At 49.8% G+C, this 16,081-nt stretch overlaps 1 protein-coding gene across 2 annotated transcripts in view; it reads right to left on the bottom strand.

The window, feature by feature from the left end:
• Positions 1–2,044: 2,044 nt before the first annotated feature.
• PIAS3 (protein inhibitor of activated STAT 3) overlaps positions 2,045–16,081 on the bottom strand; it is a 34,052-nt gene continuing 20,015 nt past the window's right edge. For both annotated transcript variants that reach the window (XM_081968531.1, XM_081968530.1), the window contains exons 8-14: positions 13,106–13,179; positions 10,597–10,757; positions 9,629–9,765; positions 7,641–7,809; positions 5,259–5,392; positions 4,622–4,659; positions 2,045–3,778 (exon numbers count right to left, since the gene is read on the bottom strand). In XM_081968531.1, the coding sequence (XP_081824657.1) occupies positions 3,515–3,778; positions 4,622–4,659; positions 5,259–5,392; positions 7,641–7,809; positions 9,629–9,765; positions 10,597–10,757; positions 13,106–13,179 (977 nt within the window). In that variant the 3' untranslated portion in view covers positions 2,045–3,514. The remainder of the gene's footprint in view (positions 3,779–4,621; positions 4,660–5,258; positions 5,393–7,640; positions 7,810–9,628; positions 9,766–10,596; positions 10,758–13,105; positions 13,180–16,081) is intronic.

Below are 16,081 nucleotides of genomic sequence, written 5' to 3'. Positions count from 1 at the left end.
GCCTCTTCCCAGTGTGCGCATGCGCAGAGCTGCCAGGAGAAGGGAACAGCTAAAGAACAAGACCAGACTTGGGAGTAAAGGCACAGCTGGACGATGAGTGGCCCCTCCCAGAGGAAATAAAAGGGGAGCAACAGGGGAGTGGAGTTTGCAGGAGACCATCAGTTCGCTTCATCGGTTGGTGACTCTCCGAGACTCCTTGCTAGGTTCTGCAGAGATCGGCCTGGCAGCTCTCCAAGCCAGAGAAGGTCTGTGACTGTAAATCCTCCTTTGAAAGACTTTGCTGGATGTGAAGGAGCAGAATTCACAGTCAATTAATAAAAGGGTTTTTTTTTATCGGCACAAGGAGTTTGCTTCAGGCTCTTGGGAAGCCTCGGTCAGAACAGGTCTCCTCTGTAGCTTTATCACCCCCGAACATCCCGTCTCTTGGTAGAGATTTCCAAAAGGGAAGGTTTAGCTGGAGGGAGCCCAGAGGCAGGAACGGGACATTTCCCAGCCTGCTGGTGGGTTTCTGTCGCTCTTCCCAAAGAGCAGGCCTTTCCCCCTGGCTGCCTGGTGGGAAATTCTCCCAAGGATTACCCAAATTCTTTAGCAGACAGATGCTTCTTGCAACATTTCTCTCCTGATGGTGCAGCCTGGATCCTCCAGCGTTAACCCCAAAAGACCCGACAGAAAAGGGGGGAAAAAAATGTTTACATGGGCGGGAATAACTTTTTCGACGAAAGCGGCCAATGAAATCCAAATCAGATTTTGAAATTTAAAAAAAAAACTTTTTCTAAAAGAAAAAAAGAAAAAACCAACTTCGATTTTGAAATAACAAAATCCCAAAACTTTTTCTAAAAAAGAAATTCAAATTCGACTTTGAAATTAAAAAAAGGGGGGAAATTCAAATGAGGTTTCGTTAGGGGCATAGCCGCTTTTGGGGAGCCCGTGGCCCTTCAAAGGTAGCTGGGACTCACCGACTCGGTGTTATCGGCAGCCTGGAAATGCCTCCTGACCCTTCACCGGTAAAGAAACCATTTGTTATAATCATGATTCGTTGGACATACCCCTCTTATATCCTGTTTCCCCGGAAATAAGACCTCCCCGGATAAGAGGCCCAATGGGGCTTTTGAGTTGCATGCGCTAAAATAAGTCCTCCCCCCCGAAAATATGGAAATGCATGCGCGGCCTGTCCCCGCCATTTCTAATGCTTGCTTGCTGCACAAACAACACGAGGGGAGGAGGCAAGGATGGAGGGGGGAGAAGGGAGGGGGGGACATGCCCCAGGCATCCCACACGCCCTTACCTAATGGATACTCCCACCAGCCTGGCTGCCGCGCCCCTTTCTGTCTTGCTAAGGGCCGCCGCAAAAAGAGCGGAAGCCAAGAGCTGACCACGCTCGCCGCTTCCTGAAACCTCAAAACTAAGAAGACCTGCCCGTAAATGAGGCCAAGCGCTTATTTCGGGGATGAAAGGAAAATAAGAGCCACTGGGAAATAAGACCCTGTCTTATTTTCGGGGAAACACGGTAGACACCATCCTGCGTCACTTAGCCCCACCTGAGAACCCAGCGGAGGTTAAATCATAGTACTATAAAAAGGGAGGGAGGGAGAGAGAGATGGAGAGAGTGAGAGAGGGAAGAGAGGGAGAGATGGAGAGACGGAGGGAGGGGGAGAGAAAGGGAGAGAGGGATGGATAGGGAGGGAGAAAGGGAGAGGGAGGGAGAGAAACAGAGAGAGGGAGGGAGGGACGGAGGGAAAGAGATGACAGACCCCAGGAAGAGAGGAAGGGAGAGGGAGAGATGGAGAGAGATGGAGAGACGGAGGAGGAGAGAGGAAGGGGGAGAGAAAGGGAGAAAGAGGGAGAGAAATGGAGAGAGGGAGAGAAAGACAAAGGGAAAGAAATGGACAGACTGAGGAAGAGAGAGAGGGAAGGGGAGAGGGAGGGAAAGAAAGGGAGGGGGAGAGAAAGGGAGAGAGAGAGTGAGGGAGAGAAAGAGATGGAGCGAGGGAAGGAGGGAAAGAGAGAGATGGAGAGACAGGGGAAGAGAGGGAGGCAAATAGGAAGGGAGGAAGAGGGAGAGAGAGGGAGGGAGACAGAGAGGGAGGGAAAGAGAGGGAGGGGGAGAGAGAGTGAGAGAGGGGGGAGAGAGAGAACAGGGAGGAACAGAGAAGAGGCTGCTGGTCTTTTCTAAATACAGAAAATACACATTTAGTGATGGGGGGAAACACATTTTTTTCTTCTGCATCACTTGAGACCTTCAAGAAGAGACTGGACTGCCCTCTGTCAGAAATGGCGTAGGGTCTCCTGCTTGAGTGGGGGGTTGGACTAGATGACCTAGAAGGTCCCTTCCGACTCAATCTGTTGTTTTTTTAAATCTGTTATTTGGCTGGAAGGTTGGCCCAGAGCTTCCATAGGGATAATGGGGGCTCCTATTCCCACAACAGAGCTCTGAAATATCAGAAAAACAGAAAAAACCAACCCTGCAAACATTCCTAAGGGCGTCAATTGGTCTAGCCAGGATCCTTAAAAAAGAATATATCTATTTTTTGTTTTAATACGGAGGAGGAGCCGATTTCTGTGGTCCCGAAAAACGTTCTCACTTCAAAAACATTTTAACTTTCGAACTTCAAGCATGGAGCTTTAAACGCAGCGCTCAGAGTTGGTCAGGAAGCTTTCGACCCAGCGAACCTTGTGCCAAGTTTGAACCTGTGTGGACAACCTGTTCTGAGTTCAAGCCGTGCTGAATTTCAGATGCCCCCGAGGCTTCCCTCATGCTGCAACTGGAGATCATCCAATCCAGCCCACCTTCACTGGGGTTTCCAGATAGCGAAGAAAAAAAATCCGGGAGTTTTCTCTCAATTGGGACCGATTAGAGCGGTGGCTCGGGGTGCTAAGACGCTGAGCTTGACGATCAGAAAAAGGTCGGCAGTTCGGTGGTTCGAATCCCCAGCGCCGCGTAATGGAGTGAGCTCCCGTGACTTGTCCCAGCTTCTGCCAACCTAGCAGTTCGAAAGCACATTAAAAAATGCGAGTAGAAAAATAGGTACCACCTTTGGCGGGAAGGGAAAAGCGTTCCGTATGCCTTCGGGGGCGTTGAGTCATGCCGGCCACATGACCACGGAGACATCTTCGGACAGCGCTGGCTCTTCGGCTTTGAAACGGAGATGAGCACTGCCCCCTAGAGTCGGGAACTACTAGCACATATGTGTGAGGGTAATGGTTACTTTTACCTTTAGAGCAGGTCATTGAATGCCTTTTTAATGCTGGCTTAAGGACCCCATGATCAAAACCTAGCTGTGATTCTTTTGATTTGGAGACGGATCCCTCGGTGATCGCTAGGCTTCCGGGAGAGCTTCCATCTTTTTAAAAAAATGCCATGATTTTCCGTAAGACGGTGGCGCACCCCAAATAAAAACACCACCCATCCGTCTTCTCAGCCGCAGACACGTCGCCTCGGTGGCCGAAATTTCTGCCTTCCTCCGGAGAGGAATGGAGTCGTCCCCGTCCCCCCCTCCAAAGGGCGTCTCCACCTTTAGTCCAGAGAGATGATATCCGGCCGACATCCTGGGAGAGCCGGGCTGCTTCCCATGGCGCCATGGCTCTCCCGCAAGCTGGCCGTGGGCGAAGAGACCACACTGTTCATGCGGCTGCTGGTGGGGGAGCCGACCCCGCTGTGGGATCCCACCACGATGGGAGCCAGGGGGCTCATGAAATGCGGGGAGGGCCCCCGATACTGGAAGAAGTGACTCAGGGAGTCCTGTTCGTCCAGGGAGGTGATGACGGAAGGGTTGTAATGCTGCAAGAGGGAGAGAAAAACATCATTTGTTGCTTCCCCCCCCTCCCCCATCATTTAACGACCCCCATAATCCCTTGCAGAATTGAGTCTTGGGCAACTGAATGGAGCTGAGTGTTTACTGGCCAGATGCCTTTCGTGTCGCCAATGAGGAGTTTTGTTCGGCAGATACATTCTCATTGTGCCGAGGGAGAGAAATATCTGCCGCTATCTAGGACAGGGATGGCGAACATTTTCGACACCGAGTGCCCAAACAGGAATGCGCGTGCATTTGTGCGCGCTGGAGTTCCGGAAACCCGAAGACCAGCTGGCTGGCGCACGCATGCCTGCTTTTTGGCTGTTTTCAGTCTGGTTTGGGGGGGCTGTTTTCAGGCCATTTTTGAGCTGTTTTCAGGCTGATTTTTTTGCGCGCTGAAGTAATGCCGGCAGCAACCCACCCCTATTCCTGTTAGAATGCAGGATTGCAGGCTAACTCTGCCCACTGCCAGGAGTTCAATTCTGACTGGCTCAGTCTTCCCTCCTTCCAAGGTGGGTAAAACAAGGACCCAGATTGTTGGGGGCAAGAGGCTGACTCTGTAAATTGCTTAGAGAGGGTTGTAAAAGCCCTATTCTACTCTATTGCTATCACTACTCTATTCTTTTTTGAGCCAAGGACCCTGGCAATGGCTGTTTTGAACTCTGAACCTTCCAAGTCTTAAAGAACCTAGGAAAATTAGCTTGCTGGGCTATCACAGGAATGAAATACACTACGCTGAGAAAAAAAGACATCTCCAATTTTAATGACCGCTGTTGATTGAAAGGCAGAATGGGTGACTGGGAGATGGAAGGGAGGAGAGGAAAGCATACCTGATTTTCGCTTTGAAGGAAGGAAAACAAATCCAGACCTAGAGAAAGGGAAACGTTCATGGTAAAACGAACGTACTGGACTAGAGGAAAGGATAATATTTAAAAGACAAAACAAATGCAGGAAGTGGTGGGTGGGTGAAGACATTGAAATCACAGCCAAGTGCATACTGTCCAGATTCAACCCTCTGGGGGGATAATGAGCTTCCCCCACCCCCCACCCCTTGGGAAAGGCCAATCAGCTTTCTCTGGCTCCCTGGGTCAGAGTTCATCCTCTCCAGTGGCGGGATTCAAATAATTTAACAAACAGTTCTCTGACCGAATGACTGGCTGGGTGGGTGTGGCCAGGGTGTTTGACAGGCAGCACTCGGTCTCCTGCAACCCCCTGGGAGCAAAAACAGGTTGTGGGGAGGGGGGGCGCCCCACTAAGCCCCGTTTTGGGCCTAGTAGGCCTCCCTGCAGTTATTGAAGGGTCAGCCTGCGCTGTTCTCGCCTTCTCTCCACTCTCCGTGCTCTTGGATCAGGAGGGGGTGGTCCTTGCTCCTCGCCTGAGCTCTATCTCTCCTGTTCACTGCTTATCCTCTCTTGGACATCCTGCCCTGCTCCTCCCCCCGAATTAATTATCTGAAAAATATGGTACCTTGGATGTCCGAAGGGACGGAATAAGAAGGGTGGTAGTCAGACAGCTGGAGGCTGGAGAGGTAATCGCCGCCCACTGCAGCCATTGGAGGGCTCCGCAGCACGGAGGAAGGCTGGTGGTCTGTGTTTAAAACCCTGAAAGGAAAGGAAAGGTTAGCGGAGGCAGAAGGGCGTCTGGGTTCTGGGGGAGAACATTTGCAGCAGCCTTTGGGGGCCCATTCTATTTCTTTCAGGGAGGGGAAATTGAGGGTCAGATGCCTGTGGAAAGAGGAGCTGGGTGGGTGGGTGGGTGGGGTTTCCACTTTCATTTTTCATTGTTTTATTGAATTTTGGAATTTGGGGGCAGTTTTCAGCAATTGTGGTCAGATAATAGAATTATGAGAGAGATAAATTGTCTCTCAAACCTCAGCCACCCCACCCCAGACCGGGCCTGAGACTCCCAAAGACGATTTCATTCAAAACAATGGATTTCAAACTTCCAAAGAATATCAATCAATTAATCAATCAGAATAGAGCTGGAAGGGACCTTGGAGGTCTTCCAGTCCAGCCTCCTGCTCAAGCAGGGAAAGACCCTAGACCATTTCAGACGAGGGCCTGTCCAGTCTCTTCCTAAAAACTATTTATTATTATTATTTCTTGGATTTCTAGACCGCCCCCTCTCCCAAAAAGGGACTCGGGGCGGTGTACAGTCAATGCAGATAAAAATACAATCATAAAACAATTAAATGCATTTGGATGGAGGAGATAGGCTGTACAAGAAATAAATATATTCTAAAACCCTAAAAACATCCCCAATTAAAAACCCAAACCCAATTAAAATAAATCCCCGGGAGGTAAAACTAAGAAAGTGCCAGGCCAGCTGATTGAAATAGGTGAGTCTTTAACTTTTGACGGAAGGAACGGAGGTCGGTGGTGGTTCGAATGTCGGGGGGGAGGTCATTCCAGAGGGTTGGGCCCATCACAGAGAAGGATCTACTCCTAGGTGTCGCCCGCTGACACTGCCTAGCGGACGGCACCAGGAGGAGTCCCTCCCTGTGTGAGCGAATAGGTCGCAGGGACGTGTGTGGTAGGATGCGATCCTGCAGATATCTAGGTCCTATGCCATGGAGCGCTTTAAAGATAGTGATCAATACCTTGAAACGCACCCGAAAGGCCACAGGTAGCCAGTGCAGCTCGCGCAGGAGCGGTGTTACGTGGGAGTAACGTGTACTCCCCATGATAACCCGCGCGGCTGCGTTCTGAACTAGCTGCAGTCTCCGGATGCGTCCCAAGGGAAGCCCCATGTAGAGGGCATTGCAGTAGTCCAGGCGAGACGTCACCAGCGCATGAGTGACCGTGCGCAGGGCACTCCGGTCCAGTAGGGGGCGCAATTGGCGCACCAGGCGAACCTGGTGGAACGCCCCCCTTGCCACGGCTGCCACATGGTCCTCCAGTGACAGCTGGGCATCAAGGAGGACGCCCAAATTGCGCGCCCGCTCCACAGGGGACAGTTGTTCGCCCCCTATGGCCAGCGATGGTGTCAGCTGGCTGAACCGAGGTGCCGGTACCCACAGCCACTCGGTCTTGGAGGGGTTGAGTTTGAGTCTGTTGTCCCCCATCCAGACCCCGACGGCTTCCAAACACCGGGACATCACTTCGACAGCCTCGTTGGGGTGGTTTGGGGTGCTTCTTGTTTAGATAACGCTCCTCCAGGGATGGAGCGTTATCTAAACAAGAAGCTCAATTGTGCCAGGCAGCTGCACGTCCGGGCTTTAAAAATTAATCTATTTTGTATTAAGATTTTTATGGATCAAGGCCACTTCATATGTAAGGATGGGGAAAAGGGAAGGAGGAAGAGGGGGCCAGTGGAAGGAGTGAGGGTCAGAAGACAGGTTGAGAGGCCATTTCTCTCTCTCTTTCTCTCCCTCCCTCCTTCTGTCTCTCCCGTCTCTCCCTCCCTTTCTCTCCTTCCCTCCTTCTGTCTGTCTGTCTCTCTCTCCTTCCCTTCTTCTCTCTTTCTCCTTCTGTCTCTGTCTCTCTCTCTCTCTCCCTCCCTCCCTCCCTCTCTCTCTCTCTCGTAATAAATACATTAGCCTGATCAATTCACCCATGAGACTTAATTTTTTTAAACTCTTGAATCCACGGTATGGAGCCATTATGGGCACAAGCTCGTCTGTTTCACCTTCCTGGTCCTCCAAGAAAAAACGCAAATGATTTTTCTGCGGACTACCCAAGTTTTCTCGCCAACCACCAGATGGGGACCACTGGGCTAGAAGATCTCCGAGATCCCTTGCAGCCCAATGATTCTGTGTCCCAAGACCTCTCCCAACACGAAGTCTGGCTAAAAGAAATCAGCCAAGCCGGAGGAAGGGAAAGAGCACTCCAAGCCCACAGCCCCCCCTACCCTTTTGGTCCGGCTGATGGCGGGATGGCTGCAATGGCGACAGGACAGACTTTCTTGGCAGGGGGCTCCTCTTCGTCTGACGAGCTGTCCAAGGTCAGGTCAATCACCTCCACCTTCTTCTTGTTTTCGGGCAGCTGCTTTCCATCGGAGCTCACTGTGTACAGGGAGGCTGTAACACAACGACGACAATGCTCAAAAGTCGGCATTCAACATTCCAGGAATTCAGTGTTTGTTCATGACAAATGCCCCTCCCCACAGCGTCTCCTTACGTCTCAGTCCCCAGGTGTGCCTTGTGAAGAGGGGCGGGGCACTCTCCTGCCGAGTAGCCGGGTCAGCATGCGCTGTTCTCGCCTTCTCTCCACTCTCCGTGCTCTTGGATCAGGAGCGGGTGGTCCTTGCTCCTTGCCTGAGCCCTGTCACTCATGTTCACCGCTTAGCCTCTTATAGTCATCCTGCCCCCCTTCCTCCCTGCCTACAAGGCATCCCAATCCTGAAAGGCCCCAGCCTGACTGGGCCTGCTCCTCCCCATTTTCCTCCCAAGCCAACAAAGTCGCCCCCTCCATCTCCATCGGCTCCAGTTCCAGCTCGTCTTCCTCTGAATGGGGAGCATGGCACTTCAGATGGCTGGCCTTGCATGAGGCACAAATACCGGGACCCCAAAATGCTAAGTTGCCGGCCATTTAGAAATCACAAAGGCACAGCATGCAAACCTCAAATTGATCAGCCCGCCTTGCAGTTTAAGATTACCATGGTTAAAATAAGCCTTGGTGCAATGCAACTTAGTTGGGTTTCATGCAGTGGTGGGTTACAGGCGGTACACCCCAGTACAGGGGTACCGGCGCCTGCCCGAAGCACTGGGTACCATTCTGGTACAGCGCTCCAGAGAGCCCATCCGCCTGCCCGAGCTCTTTACCTGTGTTTGAGCTCTTGGGCGCTTCCGCATACGCGCACGGAGCCTGTGTGATGCTCCGCCGAGCAGCTGGAGCGTTGCGGAGGCTTGTGGAGGCATTGCAAGACATAAGTACACATGTCGGTCAGAAAGGTCGGCAGTTCGAATCCCTAGTGCCACGTAACGGAGTGAGCTCCCGTTACTTGTCCCAACCTAGCAGCTCAAAAGCACGTAAAAAATGCAAGTAGAAAAATAGGAACCACCTTTGGTGGGAAGGGAACAGCGTTCCGTGCGCCTTTGGCGTTGAGTCATGCCGGACACAGGACCCCGGAGACGTCTTGGGACAGCGCTGGCTCTTAGGCTTTGAAACGGAGATGAGCAGCGCCCCCTAGAGTCGGGAACGACTAGCACAGATGTGCGAGGGGAACCTTTACCTTTTACCTGAGGCCACTTGGAGGTTTATCTGTGTCCTTAGATAAATGGGTCCTTCCACACCCATTTGCACTACTCAGGTGACCCTGAGGACACAGGCAAATCTCCAAGTGGCCTCAAGGACCTTCTAAAAGGATGCAAATGACCAGCTACCTGCAAGGCGTCTAAATCCTTCTATTCCTCATCATCCAGTCAGAGCTGAAGAAGCTCCTTGGACAAGAAGCGAAACATCTTTAAAGACGACACAAATTAACCTCCAAGTGGCCTCAAGGACCCTCTTAAAGGATGCAAATGACCAGCTGTCTGCAAGGAGGATAAATCCTTCTATTCCTCATCATCCAGTCAGAGCTGAAGAAGCTTCATGGATGAGAAGCGAAACGTCTTCAAAAGAAAAAAAAACAAAAACCTACCAGAAAGTCCAGTTGCCTCTGCAAAGCCTCAAAGCACCTTTGGGAAATACTTCCCTGTAAGCAGCAGGTAAGGGGATGCACACATCTACATTTGCACAAGCGGTAGGCACTGTCTTGCACCAAAGACCCCTCTCTGCTCCTAACACCACACACACACACACACACACACACACACACACACACACACACAAATCCAGGGCCCTCCTTCCATGCCCAAGGCCCACGGCCAGCGGTTCAAAGCTGAGCCCTTTGCCTACCTTCCAGTCCATTGTAAGTGGAGGGTTGGCAAACCTCCTGGTTCTCCTTCTTGGGCTTCATGGGACACCAGGAACCGTCCTCCATGAACTGGATCTCATCGCAGTCCGTCACGGAGTTCAGGATCTCCATGAACAGCCTGAGAAGGGAGCGGAGCAATTCAGAAGTAGGGACAGTCTGATGAAAAGAAGGACTAGGGGAGACATGATAGCAGTCTTCCAATATCTCAGAGGCTGCCACAAGGAAGATGTGGGTCAACTTATTGCCCAAAGCACCAGAAGGCAGGAGAAGCAGCAAGGGATGGAAAGTAACCAGGGAGAGAAGCAATCTGGAATTGAGGAGAAACTTCCTAACAGGGAGGACAATTAACCAGTGGAACAGCTTGCCACCAGAAATCGGGGGCGGGCCATCACTGGAGGTTTTTAAGAAGAGACAGGACAGTCACTTATCTGAAATATTATAGGTTCTCCTTCTTGAGCAGGGGATGGATTAGAAGACCTCCAAGGTCCCTCCCAGCTCTATTCTATTCTCCTTCAAATGGGGCAAAACTCAATGAACAAATGTTTCACTTAGCAACCTGGGGCTGAATTGTGGCCATAATAATCGAGGATGACCTGTAGATGGCTCAAGCTTCCTTTTCCTCCAAATCGTACCATGGCATAAGACTGACCCGTCTGAGTGACACACACCCCACACACACCCCCAGATCTCGTCAATGACACCTAAGGGATCCTAGTAGCGATGCTTGGAGAGGGACGGGGGGGAGCTAGGATCTGATTGGCTATGGAGTTTCTGAGGCCCAACCCTCAGATTTCATTGGTTGCAAGTCACATCCTAGGCCTGCCAATTAAAACCGGTCCGGTGGGGACGGGTGAAGAGAGAGCAAAGATCTCCAGGTGGCCTCTTCTCCCAAGGGTCTCGTGAAAGGCAGCAAGGAGGGGAGGGAGCACAGGGTTTTCCCCAGCATTACCCGTCAATGATCAAGCCCTCGTAGGGCGCCTTTTTGTCACAGACGGGGCACGTCCAGGTGGGCTTCTTCTCGTTCATCTGCAGGTAAAGGGCGGCGTCAAAGCACTGCAGGTGGGTGCAGGTAAAGGCACGACAGGGGACGATCAGCCGCATCTTGCCCAGCTGGACGGGGGAGAAAGGGGTGGCAAGGGTCAGTTGCTTAAGAGGGACCAAGACCCCCCGGCCTTCCCCTCCGACGCGGCATCCTCGCCCACACCCGGTTTCCACCTTCTGCAGGCGCTCGCCCGTCCCTCCAACGCTGGGAACTGCCCCCCCCCCCCCCAAGGACATTCCAGTTCAAAATCAAAACAGAGTTATTACATCCGGAGAGCAGAGCAAATAAAAACACTCTGTGGATACCCAGTTAAAAATTCTAGAGCAGGGATGTCAAACTCGCGGGCCGGATGCGTCATGCGGGAGCCATGTCCAGCCGGGGTTTAGCGAAGGGGGGAGGGGAGTGGCGATACATCTCGCAAGGACGATGGGACGATGCGAGTTTGACACACCTGTCTTAGAATGAAATAATAAATAACAGAGAAAATCCTTTCAACAGTTCCAAGAAGGCTCCACAGCCACTTGCACGACTCAGGGGACCCTGAGGATACAGAAAAACCTCCAAGTGGCCTCAACAACCCTCTGAAAGGATGCAAATGACCAGCTGTCTGAAAGGAATATAAATCCTTCCCAGATAAACCTCCAAGTGGCCTCAACGACCCTCTGAAAGGATGCAAATGACCAGCTGTCTGCAAGGAGTATCAATCCTTCCCAGATAAACCTCCAAGTGGCCTCAGTGACCCTCTGAAAGGATGCAAATGACCAGCTGTCTGCAAGGAATATAAATCCTTCCCAGATAAACCTCCAAGTGGCCTCAACGACCCTCTGAAAGGATGCAAATGACCAGCTGTCTGCAAGGAATATAAATCCTTCCCAGATAAACCTCCAAGTGGCCTCAATGACCCTCTGAAAGGATGCAAATGACCAGTTGCCTGCAAGGAATATAAATCCTTCCCAGATAAACCTCCAAGTGGCCTCAACGACCCTCTAAAAGGATGCAAATGACCAGCTGTCTGCAAGGAATATAAATCCTTCCCAGATAAACCTCCAAGTGGCCTCAACGACCCTCTGAAAGGATGCAAATGACCAGCTGTCTGCAAGGAGGATAAATCCTTCCCAGATAAACCTCCAAGTGCCTCAATGACCCTCTGAAAGGATGCAAATGACCAGCTGTCTGCAAGGAATATAAATCCTTCCCAGATAAACCTCCAAGTGGCCTCAACGACCCTCTGAAAGGATGCAAATGACCAGTTGCCTGCAAGGAATATAAATCCTTCCCAGATAAACCTCCAAGTGGCCTCAACGACCCTCTAAAAGGATGCAAATGACCAGCTGTCTGCAAGGAATATAAATCCTTCCCAGATAAACCTCCAAGTGGCCTCAATGACCCTCTGAAAGGATGCAAATGACCAGCTGTCTGCAAGGAGTATCAATCCTTCCCAGATAAACCTCCAAGTGGCCTCAGTGACCCTCTGAAAGGATGCAAATGACCAGCTGTCTGCAAGGAATATAAATCCTTCCCAGATAAACCTCCAAGTGGCCTCAATGACCCTCTGAAAGGATGCAAATGACCAGCTGTCTGCAAGGAGGATAAATCCTTCCCAGATAAACCTCCAAGTGCCTCAATGACCCTCTATAAGGACTCTATAAGCCTCCTAAAGGCTATGCATGCCCTATTTTTGATAAAAAAACAGGCCCATTTTTGCAAAAAAACGGGCCATTTTCGGGAGGTCTGCAGAGTGCAAAAACTTTTTTTTAATTTGCCTCTTCAAAATCTTGGTGCGTCTTATAATCCGGAAAAATACGGAACATGGAAAAAAGGGACTTGTGACCATTTTTCACACTTAGGATCGTTGCCGCATCCCTGTGGCTCCGGGATTTAGATTTGGACGCTTGGCAACCGACTTGTATTTATGACGGTTGCAGGGGGGGAAACCAGATTCGCTTAATGACTGTGTGACTAATTCAACAACGGCAGTGATTCGCTTAAGAAATGTGGCCAGAAAAGTCACAAAATGGGGCAAAACTCACTTTAATGTCTTCCTTAGTGACATACGTTTTGGCCTCCATTGTGGTCATAAGTTGAGGACCGCCTGTGTTTACTTTCCAGCGCTTTGCAAAGCAGTGCTCATAGCAAACCATTGCTTCGCTTAAGGACTGCGGTGTTCGCTTAACAACGGGAGCGGCTGTTTTATGACCACTGCGTTCTAACAACCACCACAAAAAAGGGTACAAAATGATGTCAAGTCAACAACCGTTAAGAGTTTTAAATAGAGGACTACATTTATATAAGGATTCTGGAGCAGAAAACTATCCAACTGTAAATATGTTTTATGGGGTTTCTTCTTGGTATTAAGCAGATCAGATTCCTCCCCCCCCAAAAAAATATTAAGAGATATTAAGAGAGCAGACATTACCGGACACATGAGAGACACTCGCAAACTTGTGGTGGCAATTTCACTGTCAGGATCAGCTGTCAGCTTCTCTTTGACTGCAGGGGAAGGGGGGGAAAAAGCTTTTTTTAATCCTAAGTACAAATAATACACGTAAGAGAGTTATTTCCTGTATGGCATAACATACAGGGACTTATGACACGTATTAACATTTCACCTAGATTAAAAAAACACAATAAAATAGGAATGGCAAAAGGATATAGATAGATGTAGGTAGGTAGGTAGGTAGATAGGATAGCCAGCCAACCAGCCAGACAGACAGAGAGAGAGAGAGATCAATAGACACACTTTAGAGAGAGAATAGGAAGATTAGTAGATAGATAGATGATAGATAGATAGATAGATAGATAGATAGATAGATAGATAGATAGATAGATAGATAGATATGGATGGATGGGTAGGTATGTAGATAGGTAGATTAGATAGATATGAGAGAGAGAGAGAATAGAAAGATTAGTTGATGGATGGATGGATGGATGGGTGGCTAGATAGATCGATAGATAGATCGATAGATAGATAGATAGATAGATAGATAGATAGATAGATAGATCGATAGATATGGATGGATGGGTAGGTATGTAGGTAGGTAGGTAGATTAGATAGATATGAGAGAGAGAGAGAATAGAAAGATTAGTTGATAGACAGACAGACGGACGGACGGACAGACAGACAGATAGACAGACAGACAGACGGATGGCTAGATAGATAGATAGGTAGGTAGGTAGGTAGGTAGGTGGGTGGGTGGGTGGGTGGGTGGATGGACGGACGGACGGATGGACGGACAGATAGATATAGAGATATAGAGATGGAGATAGATAGATGATAGATAGATGGATGGATGGATGGATGGAAGAGAGAGAGAGATAATAGGAAGGAGAAAGAAATATGGATATGGATATAGATATATGTATATGTAGTCCTCGACTTACGATGACAATTGAGCCCCAAATTTCTGTTGCTAAGCAAGACATTGGTTAAGGGAGTTTTGCCCCTTTTTACGACCTTTCTAGCCACCGTTGTTAAGCAAATAATCGCAGCTGTTAAGTTAATAACACCGCGGTTAAGCGAATCTGGCTTCCCCATTGATTTCGCTTGTCAGAAGGCTGCCAAAGGCGACCACATGATGTTGGGACACAGCAACGGTCGTAACTATGAACCAGTTTGCCAAGCATCTGAGTTTCGATCCCGTGATCCCGGGGGCTGCTGAAACGGTTGTAAGTGTGAAAAACGGCCTTGACTCTCTTTTTTTCAGTGGCGTCGTAACTTTGAATGGTCCCTAAACGAACTGTCGTAAGTCGAGGACTACCAGTACCCTTGGCTTTGGCCCGGGGTGCTATAAAGGTAAGTCACTTTGTCTGCCATCCAATGCGGCTCCCATTCTACCGTGAATAGAGTTATTTTGAATGTTTTAAAACAGTTTCCTTGGTAAAATATTCAACAGACGCTAATTTAACAAGGCTTGCTTTGAATGCTTTGAATTCCCGCTGCTTGTAAACGCACACGAAACAAGGGTGGAATAAAAGGCCAGACCGGGCCGGGGGGGCGGGGGGGGGCGCAGAGGAAGCAGGGGTTGTTCTGTTCCAAGCTGGGAAAGTACAAACCGCCACCCCGGGCATGGAATAGCTGGCAGTGGCTTCTCCACCCATTTATGCAATGGCACAAATCATACAGAATACAGAATAGCAGAGATGGAAGGGACTTTGGAGGTCTTCTAGTCCAACCCCCTGCTCAGGCAGGGCATCCTATCCCATTTCAGACAGGTGGCGGTCCAGTCTTTTCTTAAAAGTTTCCACTGCTGGAGCACCTACAAGTTCAGGTGGCAAGCTGTTCCACTGGTTAATTGTTCTCACTGTTAGGAAATTTCTCCTTAGTTTTAAGTTGCTTCTCTCCTTGATTAGTTTCCACCCATTGCTTCTTGTTCTACCCTCAGGTGCTTTGGAGAATAGTTTGACTCCCTCTTCTTTGTGGCAACCCCTGAGATATTGGAATACTGCTATCATGTCTCCCCTAGTCCTTCTTTCTATTAATCTAGACATACCCAATTCCTGCAACCGTTCTTCATATGTTTTAGCCTCCAGTCCCCTAATCATCTTGGTTGCTCTTCTCTGCATTCATTCTACATCTTTATTTATAATATGGTGAACAGAATTGTATGCAGTATTCCAAGTGTCCTCTTACCAAGGGATTATAAAGTGGTGCTAACACTTAATGATGAGATCGTAGCATCCAGCCTTCTCAATTCCTGGCCAATAGATGGGGAAGAAATGGAGGGAGTGACAGATTTTCCTGGGCTCCAGGATCATTGCAGATGGGGATGGCAGACAAGAAATTAAAAGAGGCTTGCTCCTGGGGAGGAAAGTGATGGCAGATCTAGATAGCATCCTAAAAGTAGAGACATCACCCTGCCTATCAAAAGTGCGCCTAGCCAAGGCGATGGTTTCCCCAGTTGCCATGGATGGCTGTGAAGGTTGGGTCATAAGGAAGACTGAGCGCCAAAGAATGGAGGCCTTTGAACTCTGGTGCTGGAGAAGACTCCTGCATTGAGTCCCTTGGACTGCAAGGCCATCCAACCGGTCAGTCCTAGAGGAGATCAACCCCGACTGCTCTTTAGAAGGCCAGATCCTAAAGAGGAAACTCAAAGACTTTGGCCACCTGATGAGAAGGAAGAAGGACTCCCTGGAGAAGAGCCTCATGCTGGGAACGATGGAGGGAAAAAGAAGAAGAAGAAGGGGACGGCAGAGAAGGAGGGGGCTGGATGGAGTCACCGAAGCAGTCGGCCTGAGCTTCAATGGACTCCAGAGGATGGTAGAGGACAGGAAGGCCCAGAGGAACGTGGTCCATGGAGTCGGACACGACTTCACAACTAACACCACCACTTCATATGACCTTGACTTGATGTTAGCCTTCTGTTAATGCAGCCTATAACTACGTTGGCTTTTT

The sequence above is a fragment of the Natrix helvetica genome, assembly GCF_964273705.1.
Source record: "Natrix helvetica genome assembly, chromosome: 16".
NCBI classification, from domain to species: domain Eukaryota; kingdom Metazoa; phylum Chordata; class Lepidosauria; order Squamata; family Natricidae; genus Natrix; species Natrix helvetica.
The sequence above is the reverse complement of the archived record's forward strand: the minus strand, read 5'-3'. Positions and strand labels throughout refer to the sequence as shown.